We start from the raw sequence: 12,756 nt of genomic DNA, 5'->3' as shown, positions 1-12,756 counted from the left end.
AGAGTAGGTAGTCTTGTCCATACTGACCTCATATCTGCACCTGACCAGCATGCTCTCCTGTAATATGGTCGTTCTGCCAGTTCATGCTGCAAGAATCCAACCGATGAAAGTATTTCTTCTCTGACCAAGCGGCAAGAAGACTGCTCTTAGCTGACTGGTACATGGTGCGTGGCTGAAGGCATGGCTCTGTACACAGTGTAAGTTTGAACATCGTATGTAAGTGACGGTCTGCAGCTAAACACATTATCCAGCAGCTAAAGCAAGCCACGTGTCCCTTCCCCAGATCTCCTGTTCAAGTTTGGCAGACTATTCCCTCTATTTTCATATGTTTCTCTGCATCAAATGATAGATGATAACAAGGTGGCTTTTCCCTGCACTGAAGGTCTTTTGTTTAGATTGGATGTGTCCGGAACGAAAAATAATCTGTTGCTATATATTGTACACTGCCTTAAGGCACTACAGTAATGCATACAAATAGCAACAAAAATTATTTCATTGTTAATCATAGATTCAGTGGTATACAGTACTGATACCTGTAGCTGTCTTCGCCCAGTCTTAACATTTCTGGAAGAAGTCTGGCTCTGAATTCAGGTAACTGATATTCCCCCTCATTTACATTGCTTTTACTTTTTAGTTCTTCCTGATTTACTCTCAGAGGAGGATCAAACCCACTGCATGTATGCATTCTTCCCTTTAATATTACTCCTTTCTGATATCTAAAAAGGATTCTTAAAATAACCTCACAGTTCCCTCCTTGGATCCAAATTCTGCAGAAGAATCTGCAAAGTAACAAAGGAAGAAGTTGTATCTTTTAAAACTGCACATTTATTCATTTATAATTTAGTATATAAGCATACATATCCATATTTAATATAACGGCGTTCTTAGGACTAAGTCTTCATGAAAACAATTTGTCAGGATTTAATAACTCACCAGTGTTTTCCCTTTCCATTAGTATTAGTATTAGTGTTAGTGTTAGTGTTAGTGTTAGTATTAGTGTTAGTGTTAGTATTAGTATTATGTTTGGCAAGTATTTTCAAAGTACATCCATATCATACCATGTATTTTCAGTTCCCTGTAAAATAAATCATCTCTGCCATGGCACAGAATGAGCTGTGGGATATTAAATCCCATACTGGAGTAGCTCCTTCGATTGCAAGTTCAGAACCAGTGTTGTCACATATAATGTAAGAAAAAAATATTCTTTTTTAGAGAAAAACTTTGATTAGTTGGTATCCAATACTTTTCTAGATTATTAATTAATATTAGCAATGCTACATGGTAATTAATCAGTACGTTACGTTAATTACTACTAAATAAATTAATAATAGGGAAAATGTGGGTATCTTTCCTGGGGTTTTTTAGCTAAAGCCTTGAGGTGGGAAGCTCATATTAGTTGATTCAGTCTTTCATTTAGAAGACAATAATCCAGCAGCAGTGTAGATATAATCACCTAATTTGGACACAGGGAGTTAAGAATGAATGCTACACGTCTGTCTGATCAATTTACTCTTGCTTACTGCCTTCTCCAGGATGGAGTGGAAGCCCAGCACTGCTCTTGGCAGAAAGCAGGGGTTTCTTTCGTGGCTGACATTCAAAAGCAAAGGAACACAGGATCCCATGAAGAGTGGTATTTCCAATACATTTAACTTCACTGGCATTTCATGGGATGTGACTGTAATTGATTATCTGTATGTATCACACAACTGTTTGTCAATAACACCAGATTGTCTGTTCTTCTAATGAGGCACTGTATTGAGATGAGTTATAATTAATAAAATTATAAAATAATCAGATGATAAATGGAGAAAATTCCTCTCTGAAGGATAACATTTATAGGCTAGACATTTTTTTTATGTGCAGCACTGCAATAGCTGTGAAGAAGTAATACTGAATTCTGCTGTCTTGTTCAGCAGTGGCACTCAGAGTGCTGGTGAGATCTCTAATTTTCCCTAACTGCCTCAAATAACCGAACTCTTATCACTGTAAAGAAAATCTGAACTATTGCTACTATTCTGGTATGAAAACATCAGTAAGAACCAGGTGTTTCTGGATACATGTTTGAGGCCAGAATTTTCTGATCTCTTTTTATTTCCCTTGTTTTTTCTAAAGGAGGTTCCTTGTATGGTGTGGGTAAGCTCATTTCATTGCCTTTGGCATTTATTTGCTATAGCTGACCAACTTCTAAAATTAAGGTCCTATTTGTTGATAATACTAAACCCACAGGGCACCCAGCAGAATACAGGCAGAATGTTGGTGAGGGCTCTCCTCCAGAAAATGCCTTTCAGTACTCGTATTTACTTCAGGTACCATCAGCAAAGACTTTGTATAGTTTTAGTTATAGAAAGTGAGTTTGTTAGATCATGTCAGCAGACTTGTTTCATTTAACAGAAAGGCATAAATGTTGTAATGACAGTAGCGAGAGCTGGTACTCACAGGTTGGGCACAATCAGGATTTGGGAGAGAGGATGGATCCCTGTAAGAGCATGCCTGTCATTGGTCTGCTTATTCCTAGCTGTGGCATAAATCCTTTCTCTGTTTGTAGGAAACTATAAATTTCAAATTGTTCAGAACCCAGCTATCTGCACATATCATCTCTGTGCATACATCTTACTAAGGCAATGCAATTGGCAAAGAATAAAGTAAATCCCACGTTAAAGTGGCAGCTACGTAGACTCTAGTAATGTTCTAGCACTTAATCTGTATAAGACAACTTGCCATTAAACACAAATTATGTTTCAGTAAAGACAAGCAGCATTATTTAGGTTGTCTTTAATGCCACAAATACTAAGCAGAATTTTTTCTACTTGCTCTGCAATTAAAGCCCATATTTAAAGCAATTATGCAGTTAGAATAATGTTATTTCTGTGCATTTACTAGGATGTAGATGTATTTTTAGTCCGAAGCATGTAATGAAGTGCCTCATAAAAATTGTTTCTTTTTTTCTCACATTTCTGTTTTGGTTTTGTTTTGGGTTTTTTTCCCTGTTGTAAAAACTTGCCACTAACACCATGCTATCACAATTAATGTCCGGGAAGATAAGCTTATGCAGAGGTGAAAGTAAAAATATCTCTTATCTGTGCTGTGAACTAGTTCCGGGACTGAGCAACTGGAATGTTTTTTCAGAACTAAAAATAAACTTCTGTTGAGTACAACTCTGCACATTTCCAGGATAACCTGAGTGAGCTGTTTCTTGACGAGATGATTTTCTCAAAATAAAAATTATTGATGCCAAAGAAGTAAAGGTGAAACCAAAAGATATTTCTGTTCCTGAAAGATCATAATGATAAGGATAAGAGATCTGAAGTTTCAAATCACAACAGCCCTTTTAACCTTATGTCCTATTTTTGACGGGATTTTTCAAAGAATAGTGTAAAATGCCTGTGGTGGGTAATTGAACAAAGAAACCCACAAAACATTCTACCTTTTCGCTATTTCCTGAAGAAATGAATTATTACCTTCTCTCATGCAATTTTATCCATTCCTCCGACTTATTTATTTTTAATGTTGCTAAGTGCTTCATCTCCCTAGTATAATTTCTGCAACAGCACAATGTGTCTTACTTATTTGTGTCATAAAATACATTATTTTAACATTTGCTCAAGTATTTTTTGTATGATTGATATATTTTTTTCTTTTTTTTTTTTTAATGTAAACCAACAGGGAACTTTTGATCAGTGTTTAATCTCTTATTCACTATAGCTTAAATTTCCCTTTATTTTCCTAGTGACAGAACCCCTGACAAAGTTATAAAATTATAAAAGTGATCTAAATAAAATGAAAAGTAATAACATAACCATTTTTAAACTAAATCTATAACATGAAGATCTCTCTTTTTAAAAGAAGTGTTTATTATTCTACTTTTAAAATTTAAAAAAAAAGGAATAAAACCCACAGCTTTACACAATTTGCTTATAAATGAATCTATGACCAAATTTTCAGTTACTTGTGGGCACATGAAACTTTATTATGCTGCCAGTTTAGTGTAAAGTGGTCGTGACTGCAACCAGTCATGACCACTTTACACTAATTGGTACTAATGGGAACTGATGACCACATACCTTCTGATACTTCTGCAAGGTTCAAAAGGGAAACACCCTTACAGAAGAGAAAAGGAGGTTTCATTTACTCCCTTGGTGACCGCAGTGAATTTTCTTCTACTTTACTGTAGAGGGAGCTGAAAAGAAGACTGTTGCCATCATACGTCTCACCACATTGACAACTAGACAAATTGCCTGTGCTCTATGAGAACAGGGCATCACAGCCCCAGGGACAGAGGTGACATGCCGCCCTTCCCCTCCCCTGGCGTGTGTCCTGACCCATTTGGTCTCCAGGCCAAAAGCAGGGTTAACGCTAGCGTTGTCATTGCAGCTTTTCTGCTTCTTCAAAGAGCTCTTTGCCTCGAAGCCTTGGATGTGACCAAGATCATACAGATACTGTTTCAGACAAAAAGTTAAGTCAGAGACACTCATTCCTGCACTATGGAATATTATGAGAAGCTGTCTTACTTGGATTAAGGAGTTTAGTGTAAAAGTTAGGGGTTCATCAGTTATGCTGTAGTGGAAAACATCTTCGTGAATGCTTATGTGAATGCTATCCTGAATCCTGTGCGAGGTCATAAAACAAATTACAGTATTGACTAGCAGTGCAATACCACTGTCAGAACTTCCATTCTCTACAGGATTTCAACATTCATTAACTGACTTTACCTTGTCAGGACACAAAAAGATGTCAAGTCTCTGACATGAATTGACCCTGTCAAGGTATCAGATTTGCAACAGGTTCAAATTCTGGAAAGATCAGCTGATTTCTCCAGGTTTCTAAGGTAGGGGAAGCAGGCTTATATTTATGAATAGTTTTAGTTTTTCTGAATGAAACGTTAAACCAAGAACTTGCCTTCTCCATGATGAGATTGATCATTACACAGTCCCTTTCTCACAGTCTGGTATCTGTCCAGTATCCTTGTTGAAAATACTACCTAAGCATACTCACTACAACCACAGAAACAACTTCCTACAATATTCATAAAGTTAAGTGCAGCCATAAGGAATGTTTGAATAAGTATAAACAAAGTTTTTATCATCACTGGAACATATTAGCCTTGGGTTTCAATCTGTCTGTGATTTGTTGATCTGGACCCGCTCCTCAGTGTTGTCACTTGGGATTCTGATGGTGCGAGATCACTGCATGGTGCTGTGATTGCTGAGGAAGAAAACATGCAGTGATTTTGTGAGAAATTGCTTCTGCTGTACAGAAAAAAGGTCCAAGTCACAAGTGAGTAGAAGTAAGAGAATGAGTAACAACAAGAGCATAGCCCAGATACGTCAACAGAGAGCGAGCTACAACATTCTTGTCAGCTTGTATTTGCCTTTTAACATTTTAGTGTGTTGTTTACGAATGCAGGGAACTGAGGTGGAGAGGCAATTTGACAGGTACCAGCAATTTGACAAGTACCATACCTCAGCAGAGTACAGTCCACCAGTACATGAAATCCAATGTCTTTGTCATCTCCAAAGGGCTTTCAATTATGAATAATGAGTAATACATTTCTCACAGGTGTCAGAAAAGATGCAAGCCTGCAGAGGAATTTCAGTGATGAAGAACTGACCTGAAAAATGGATGCAGGGTTCATATTTCAAACATAGATGTTGGCATGGAAAAAGGAACAAGAGCATGACGAGAATAAAAAACAGTGCTGGAGTCAAGGCTGGCATTGCTCATGGAACAGATGGGAGAGGTAGCAGATGAAAAGAGAGAGGATCAAGGCTGGCTGTTACAGTGTAGAGCAAAAAACCATCACGTTTGAACAAGCTGTGCTCCACAGGGGGAATGGGGATGGTAAAATCAAAATAACAGGACAGAAAAAAAGATTCTGATGGTGATGCTTTGGAAAACCAGATGGAAGTCAGGCAAGGAAGGGGACAGCAAGGAAAAAGAGAGGTAGCAGGTAGGCAGGAAAAAATTAGGACAGAGATAAGAAATGTAGTCCTTGGGACTGAGACAAAGCAGTGGAAGCATTTTCTGCTGTTGGAAGAAAAGGGAAGACCTTGCCAGATAGGAATTACAGATTTAGCATGCATAGTCTAATCTGACAATGTTCCTTTTATCTTTTCCAGAGCCTCAATAATGTAATTTGCTATAATCTCAGTAGAAAAAATTCAAGTAATCTATAGCAGATTTTTGACACACATGGATAGTTTAGCACATGCTTAAGTGATTTTATCAGCAAAATAAATACAACGTTTCTTGCAAATAGCAAGAATGCAAGTAGCTGAGATAAATACAGAAAATCCCAATTGGCTATAAATTTCTCATAATGGTTAGCTAAGCTAGTTACAAACTGCACTGTCACAGTTACTGTACAGCAAAGGGAACTTAAAGTTGTCCAATTATCACTAATTATTTTGCATCAGTTATACCACAGGGTAGTGAAGTTGCTTTTTTCACCGTCAGAATTGTGTAATAGAAGGTAGCGTAAGACATTCCTCAGTACGTGTCACCCCCGGGTATACATACTGTTAATGGAAAGAGTATGTGTTGGCTAATTAGAAGAGGAAGCAGAATGAGCATGGCAGATCAGGATGTACTTTTTATTTTTAAAAAGACTCATGGGAACCAGAATGAACATATGGGACTAAACAATTTAAGAAAGATTTGGAACTTGAAACTTTCATATGTATTTCCTCTTTCTTTACATTTACTGGTATTTGCGAAAGTTCTGCAGATTTCAAAATTCCAAAGACAGCAATCTTTTTCTTTTTTTTTTTTGAATGTAAGAATTACTTGATCAGCCATAGAATCAAAGGATTCATATATTGTTAGAGCATTTTTGCATCCTACAAAATCTGCATAATTTAAGAAATTTTTACTAATGAAAAAATAATAATTCTGAATATAAAACCCAAATATTGATGGCATATAAGGCCAGTAGGGACCACTGTAACCATTTAGTCTGAGTTCTTGTAAAGGGCCTTCTTAGAATTTAAATTTTTCAACAAGGATTTTTAGAAAAGAATCTTGATGTAATTCAGCATTTTCCAGGGCTGAGGAATTCACTACAGCTCTCAGTATCTGATTGCCATAGTCAATGGCACATGACTAAAACAACAAAATAAAAGATAAACTTTATTTCTAATATGATTAATATAATCATTCAAATACTGGGGTTTTTTTTTCTGCATCCATCTCCTCAAATGATTTATATTATCAAAGTTACTTTCCTGAAGCATATATTCCATGTCATCGAGTCATTCGTGAACTATCCTTTTGATAAGTATATGGGGTGATTGCTAAATGTTTCTGAGAGCAAGACAAAACCTCCCTGTTCTTCAGCCGTTTCCAAGTTTCTTTCCATGTCTCCCATGCACCTGCTGAAACACATGCATGTTTAGTTGAACTGCAGCCACTATCTCAAACAGGATTGTGCCAGTATGAATGGCTGAGGAAAGGTGTTCCTGATAAACTCATATTTATTTCTGACTGGCATATATGTTAGCCCTTTCCAGCTTCCTCACTAACTTCTGCCTTACATTCAGAATGCTATCCATTAGAAAAATCTATTAAATCATGACCAAATCCTGCATTCTTTGCACTAAGTAGCAAATCTCTCCTGGACTTCTATGGAAGCAGATTAAGCACTTAGCCTTTTAAGGTGTTTGACATCTTATTATTTGATATCTGGCCTTCTGTCATCTGTCATTGTTTTCATTATTATTGCACTGCTGTTTTCCTTTCAACAAGTGATTGATGCTTATTCTTACAGTCCTGCTGATGCTCTGTTCAGATTCCAAACTAATGCATTTTTATATGACCTTTTATCATGGATTTGAAAGAATGCATATGACATAATCTTCTATTTTTAAGATTTCAATCCTTACTTACCTCTTGCTAGATCCTTTTCCTTTTCTTGTGCAAAAAGTATTGAATGTGATTCCCAGTAATGTAGTCTGATTTTTTTATGCACAGTGTTAATGAGTATGTCTATTCTTAGTACACGGTCATAAATTATTATCATCTATAAATTTCTTTTCTCTTTTGCCTGCTTGCATCTTTTCAATTAGCACAGGACTATTATAAAAAATAGAGAGTTGAAGAAGGTTTTATTTTATTATTGACATTTTTCCCTGTTATTAAATTCTGATTAAACTGTTTTCTTGCTGATTGACTAGTCCATGCTGTCCTTTTGTACTTACTCATGTCAGCTGAAATCTTTTCTTTTTCGCTGGCACACCACCAGCAGAACATAGCCACATAATTTGGCATTCTTTCTGCATGTTCTGACATGATGAAACAAATCTGGATGCACATACACACACACATTGTGGATGCTGTATACCCATATGTACTCACAATTCTGTAATGGAAAAAGAAGCATTAGAAAATCAGCAGCCTGGGTGGTATCAGTTGTGATTGTCATGGCAGTTGTTATTAACTCACCATGAACAGCCTGTACAAAAACCCCAGCTGTAATTGGTAATTAACTTCTTACTCGGGTCACTTTTGTTTTACCTGCCTGCTATGCTATAGGTCCTAGGCTGTAGGACTTTCACTTGAAATATTTTACTATCTAAGCAGATAAAGTGTGCATCACCATGAATTATTCTTACTGTATCTGATGAACGTCTTAATGTGCACGTGAAATAGCACTGTTCTCTGCGACACGCACACACACACAAAAAGCAACCCAACCAAAAAACCCCAAGCAAACAGCTTAGAAGTTTAAATCCTTTCCATAACTGTAAAAACTGAGATTCTTCAAGATTTAGTTTTTATATTTTGTGTCATCTTAATCCTTTTTATATTTTAGTTCATTGTGCAGCTGTAGTGTATATTGGTAAATAGTTGTTTTGGTTTTTTTTGTTTCATTATGAAATATTAAAATACAATCTTCAAACTGAGATCGTTGCTGCAATTTAACCTGATTTGATATACGTAAGGGGATTCTTCAGACTGGGGTGAAAAAAAGTGTGTGTTTGTGATTTACCTGTGCTCCTGTTAAAGACTGGTAATATCACAGTATTTATTAAAAGTAAATGCCAGTACATCTCATTGTCTAGGCCCAGTGAGGACAACCTGAATGCAAGCTTTCCTCTGATATCTTAATCTACTGATTGTCACAGTGACACTGTTTGCTCCTTTCACAGAATTCAGCTGTCCATTCTACCAAGAGACACAAAACCTGACCTTTGGGAGGGACCAGGCTGGGGGAGAGAGCAAGGAATGGCTGTAGAGACTCTGCCATGCCACCCAAGTAGTGTCATGGGGTCTATGAGCTCATGACATTAAAGCTCTCTCTCTTCTTCAGGATCATCTCATTTTGTGGTGAGAGAGATGACGATGCAAATACAGACAGAAACTAGTACAGAATTTGCTGGTGAAATGACTCGAAACTAAACTCATCATGAGTCAGTGATGTAAAGGTAAAGGGCCTCAAACTGTCTACTTTTTATGTGTTCAGCATATGTGCTTACATTGGTATCTGAATATCTGAAGCTTCAAGACCCTGCTTTGTATCTAGAAAGGGGAATTCAGACAATTTAATAATTTTTGTAAAAAAGGGGAGATGCAGTGAAAGATCGGTATTCTTTCCTGCATGGATATTCCTCATCTTTATTAACAACAACAACAACAAAATTAAAAATATGCCAGCAAGTTATCATTTAATAGCAAATTCATTGTCACAGTATTGCTATACTGCCTGTTCTTCTATAAGATCTGTGCATGTGTCTGTGCGTGTCTATGTCTCTGTGTGTGTGGTGCATAGCAATAGACTTTGTGCCAACTGAAAAATGTTAAATTTAGATGCAGTGAATAGTACATCTAGCTAATATAGCTGGAACCATCTTGGGAAAAAATCCCCATTACGCATGAAAATGCATATGATGCATGAACTGTCTGAATAGCTTTAAACCTTCCTGTGTATTAACTTTTCTGGTTTGGGTACAGAAGTTACAAATACGATTTTCAGAGACACCTGGAAGGTGGCTACATCCCAATGTCAACTTGGTGAAGACTAGTGAAATAAATAACAATAAAAATCTAGGAAAAGAATGTGTTGTTTTTTGTTTTTTATTTTTTTTTTGGGGGGGGTGTTCTTTTTTCTTCGTTTCAGTTTTCCACCTAAGGTAACATTTCCCGCTGCCACAGAGAGAAGTTGGCGTGTGATTGACTCATGCCTCTGACTTCCACCCGTTGAAAGGCGCTCAGATGCGAGCGCTGTGCACGCTGGCGGAGGCGTTCGGGCTGAGGTACCCAGCTTTAGACGCGTTCTTTGGGGGGGCCCCGAGGGGCGGTGTGGGGGATCAGACACCTCCCCGAGGCAGCGGGGCTGGTCCGTGCGGATCACGCCCGGGAGCTGCCGCGGGCACCGACCCACACCCACCGCCTCCCGCGCCGCCTCTGTCCGTGGTGCTGAAGGCTGCCAGCGGCCGCGCGCGAAGGGGCGGGACGCGGCGGCCAAGGGGGCGGGAGGGGCGCGCTCCCGCCGGCCTCCGCTGCTCGCGCAGGCGCGCCGCCGCCTCGCCGGCTGCGCCGCCAGCCCGTCCGTTGAGTGCGAGGGAGCGCGGGCGAGCGCGTGTGAGGGCAGGGCCGGGCCGGGCCGGGCGGCGGGCGCGCTCAGGCAGCGCGGGGGCACAGTGGCAGCGCCGCCGCTCCACAGCACACGGCCACCCGCATACGCTCCCCCCCCCCCCACATACCGTCCCGCTTATTTCCGGAGCCGGGACGAGGACCGGAGCGGCGGCGGCGGCTCTCGGTGGCAGCAGGTTCTCCCGCGCCTGCCGCGGGGTGATTTTCGTTCCTCGCCTGCCGTGGCTGGCTTGCTCCCGCCAGCCGCTCGCTCGGAGGATCTAATTAGCTGACGAGCGCGCACCGCGGAGGAGGAAGACGACGCGGAAGAAAGGGCTGTTTCCGTGGCTTTGTGGATGCTCTACTTTTCCTGGAAATGCAAAAGATTATGCATATTTCTGTTTTCCTGGCGCCCGTGTTGTGGGGACTGATCTGGGGGGTCAATTCTAACAGCATACAGATCGGTAGGTGCCCGCGTGCCGGCAGACCCCGCTCTCCTCCCGCCGGGATCGCGCTCCCTCGCCTCTCGCTCGGGCATTCCTGTCATGTCCAGCCCTCACCGCGGTACCGGCCAGGCGCCCGCTGGGTCCCCTCCCGCCGCCGTAACCAGCCCCTCGTCTCCCCCGGGCTCCGCCGCGGCCGCCGGTCGCTAAATGGACCCGTAGCCGGGATCGCTTCGGCCGCGATTCCCGAGCCGATGAAGCCCACTGGTACCACGGCTCATCCCCGGCGGCGGGAGGGGACGCGCCCCCCATGCTGCCCTCGCTGCCGGCGCCCCCGCCTGCCTGATGCCTATGTGTGTGTGTGTGTTTCTGTGCAGGGGGGCTGTTCCCGAGGGGCGCCGATCAGGAGTACAGCGCGTTTCGGGTCGGGATGGTTCAGTTTTCCACCTCGGAGTTCAGACTGACCCCACACATCGACAACCTGGAGGTGGCCAACAGCTTCGCCGTCACCAACGCCTGTGAGTAACGGGCGCCGCCCGCCAGCCTGCTACTGCCGGCGGGGGCGGGGCGCCTGCGCATGGCGCGGCGGGGGCAGGTTGTGAGGGGGTCTGTGTGCGGAGGGGGTGCGGTAGGAGGGCTCCGCGGCGCCGCCGAACAGGTGCGGTAGCGCCCGGTGCCTGTCCGCCTTGTGTCTCTCGCCGGTAAACGTGGTGCGGGGTCTCCGTGCTCCTCCCCAGCCCTCGCACAGGTTTAAAATGGTTCCTGCCGCCCCCGCCCGGCAGTTCTTCCTCGCGCGTTACGTAAGGCTGTGCGGCCGCGGCGCTGTCCGCAGCGCTCCCCCACCGCCCGCGGAGCCTTCCCGTTAACCGGCGTGGGCAGGGCCGGGGCTCCCTCCCGGCAGCAGTCGAGGGGCTGCGGGGCGGTCAGCCATTTTACGCCACGCGCCATCTCGCCGCCCTCCCGCCTCCCCTGTACAGCCTTGTAGGCAGCCCGCGGCTCCCGCAGGGGCCGTCGCCCGGCGTCGGGCTGTGCGGGCGGCCGGCCGGCCGGCGGGGCTCTACTCTGGCTCCGCCTCCGGCGAGGCCGGGCCCGGCCGCCCGCGTGCCGCGGGGCGCGGGGCACGTGCGAGGCTCGGGGAGGTGGGGCGGGGCTGGATCGCCCCGGCGCGGACAGCGGAGCCCTTGGGCGGGGGTCCCGCGGTGGTGGCGGCTTCCCCCCGCCGCTCGGCCGCTGCCCGGTATTCGGGGCGACCCCGCGGGCGAGGGGCCTTGCGCGGCCGGTCATGCGGTAAGGGGCAGGTGCAGCGGGGAGCGGCGGGCGCTGCCCCTGCCGGGGATGAGAGCTGTGAGCGTGAGGCAGGCGTTCCCAGGGCGAAGGGGAGTGCCCGCCTTCCGCCGCTGCCCCGCCTGATGTGGAGGAGAGAGCCCGCTTCTGTGCCGGCCGCTCCTGCCGAGATCGCGCTTACCGGCGCCGCGCTCCCCCGAGGCTTTTTCCCTTCCCTCCTGGGGATGTGACTTAAGGGACACTGAATCTGGAGGTTAGCTGTCAGCGGGAGCAATTTCCCTCCACTGGCGACCTTTTTTAATATTTTTTAGCCGCGGTATGGTAGGAGTGGGGGATGCTGCACAGGGGCGTCTCAGCACAGGCGCTGGGATAGATGGTGCAAGAGCTTAACCCAAGGAGCTTTGAGTAGGATGTATGAGGGTAGGAGGGCATAGCATCCATAGCTGAAGTCAAAAAGGTCCGA

At 43.7% G+C, this 12,756-nt stretch overlaps 1 protein-coding gene across 5 annotated transcripts in view; it reads left to right on the top strand.

Annotated features, from left to right (window-relative positions):
* The first annotated feature begins 10,259 nt into the window (after nucleotides 1-10,259).
* Nucleotides 10,260-12,756, top strand: part of GRIA2 (glutamate ionotropic receptor AMPA type subunit 2) — a 93,880-nt gene continuing 91,383 nt past the window's right edge. For all 5 annotated transcript variants that reach the window (XR_004389929.1, XR_004389930.1, XM_030491478.1 and 2 more), the window contains exons 1-2: nucleotides 10,260-11,030; nucleotides 11,387-11,527. Coding sequence is in view for 3 of the 5 variants with exons in the window: in XM_030491478.1 (XP_030347338.1) it covers nucleotides 10,943-11,030; nucleotides 11,387-11,527 (229 nt within the window). In the remaining 2 variants the exon portion in view is untranslated. The remainder of the gene's footprint in view (nucleotides 11,031-11,386; nucleotides 11,528-12,756) is intronic.

The sequence above is a fragment of the Strigops habroptila genome, chromosome 7, assembly GCF_004027225.2.
Source record: "Strigops habroptila isolate Jane chromosome 7, bStrHab1.2.pri, whole genome shotgun sequence".
Lineage (NCBI taxonomy): Eukaryota > Metazoa > Chordata > Aves > Psittaciformes > Psittacidae > Strigops > Strigops habroptila.
This window is presented reverse-complemented; position numbering and strand designations above follow the sequence as displayed.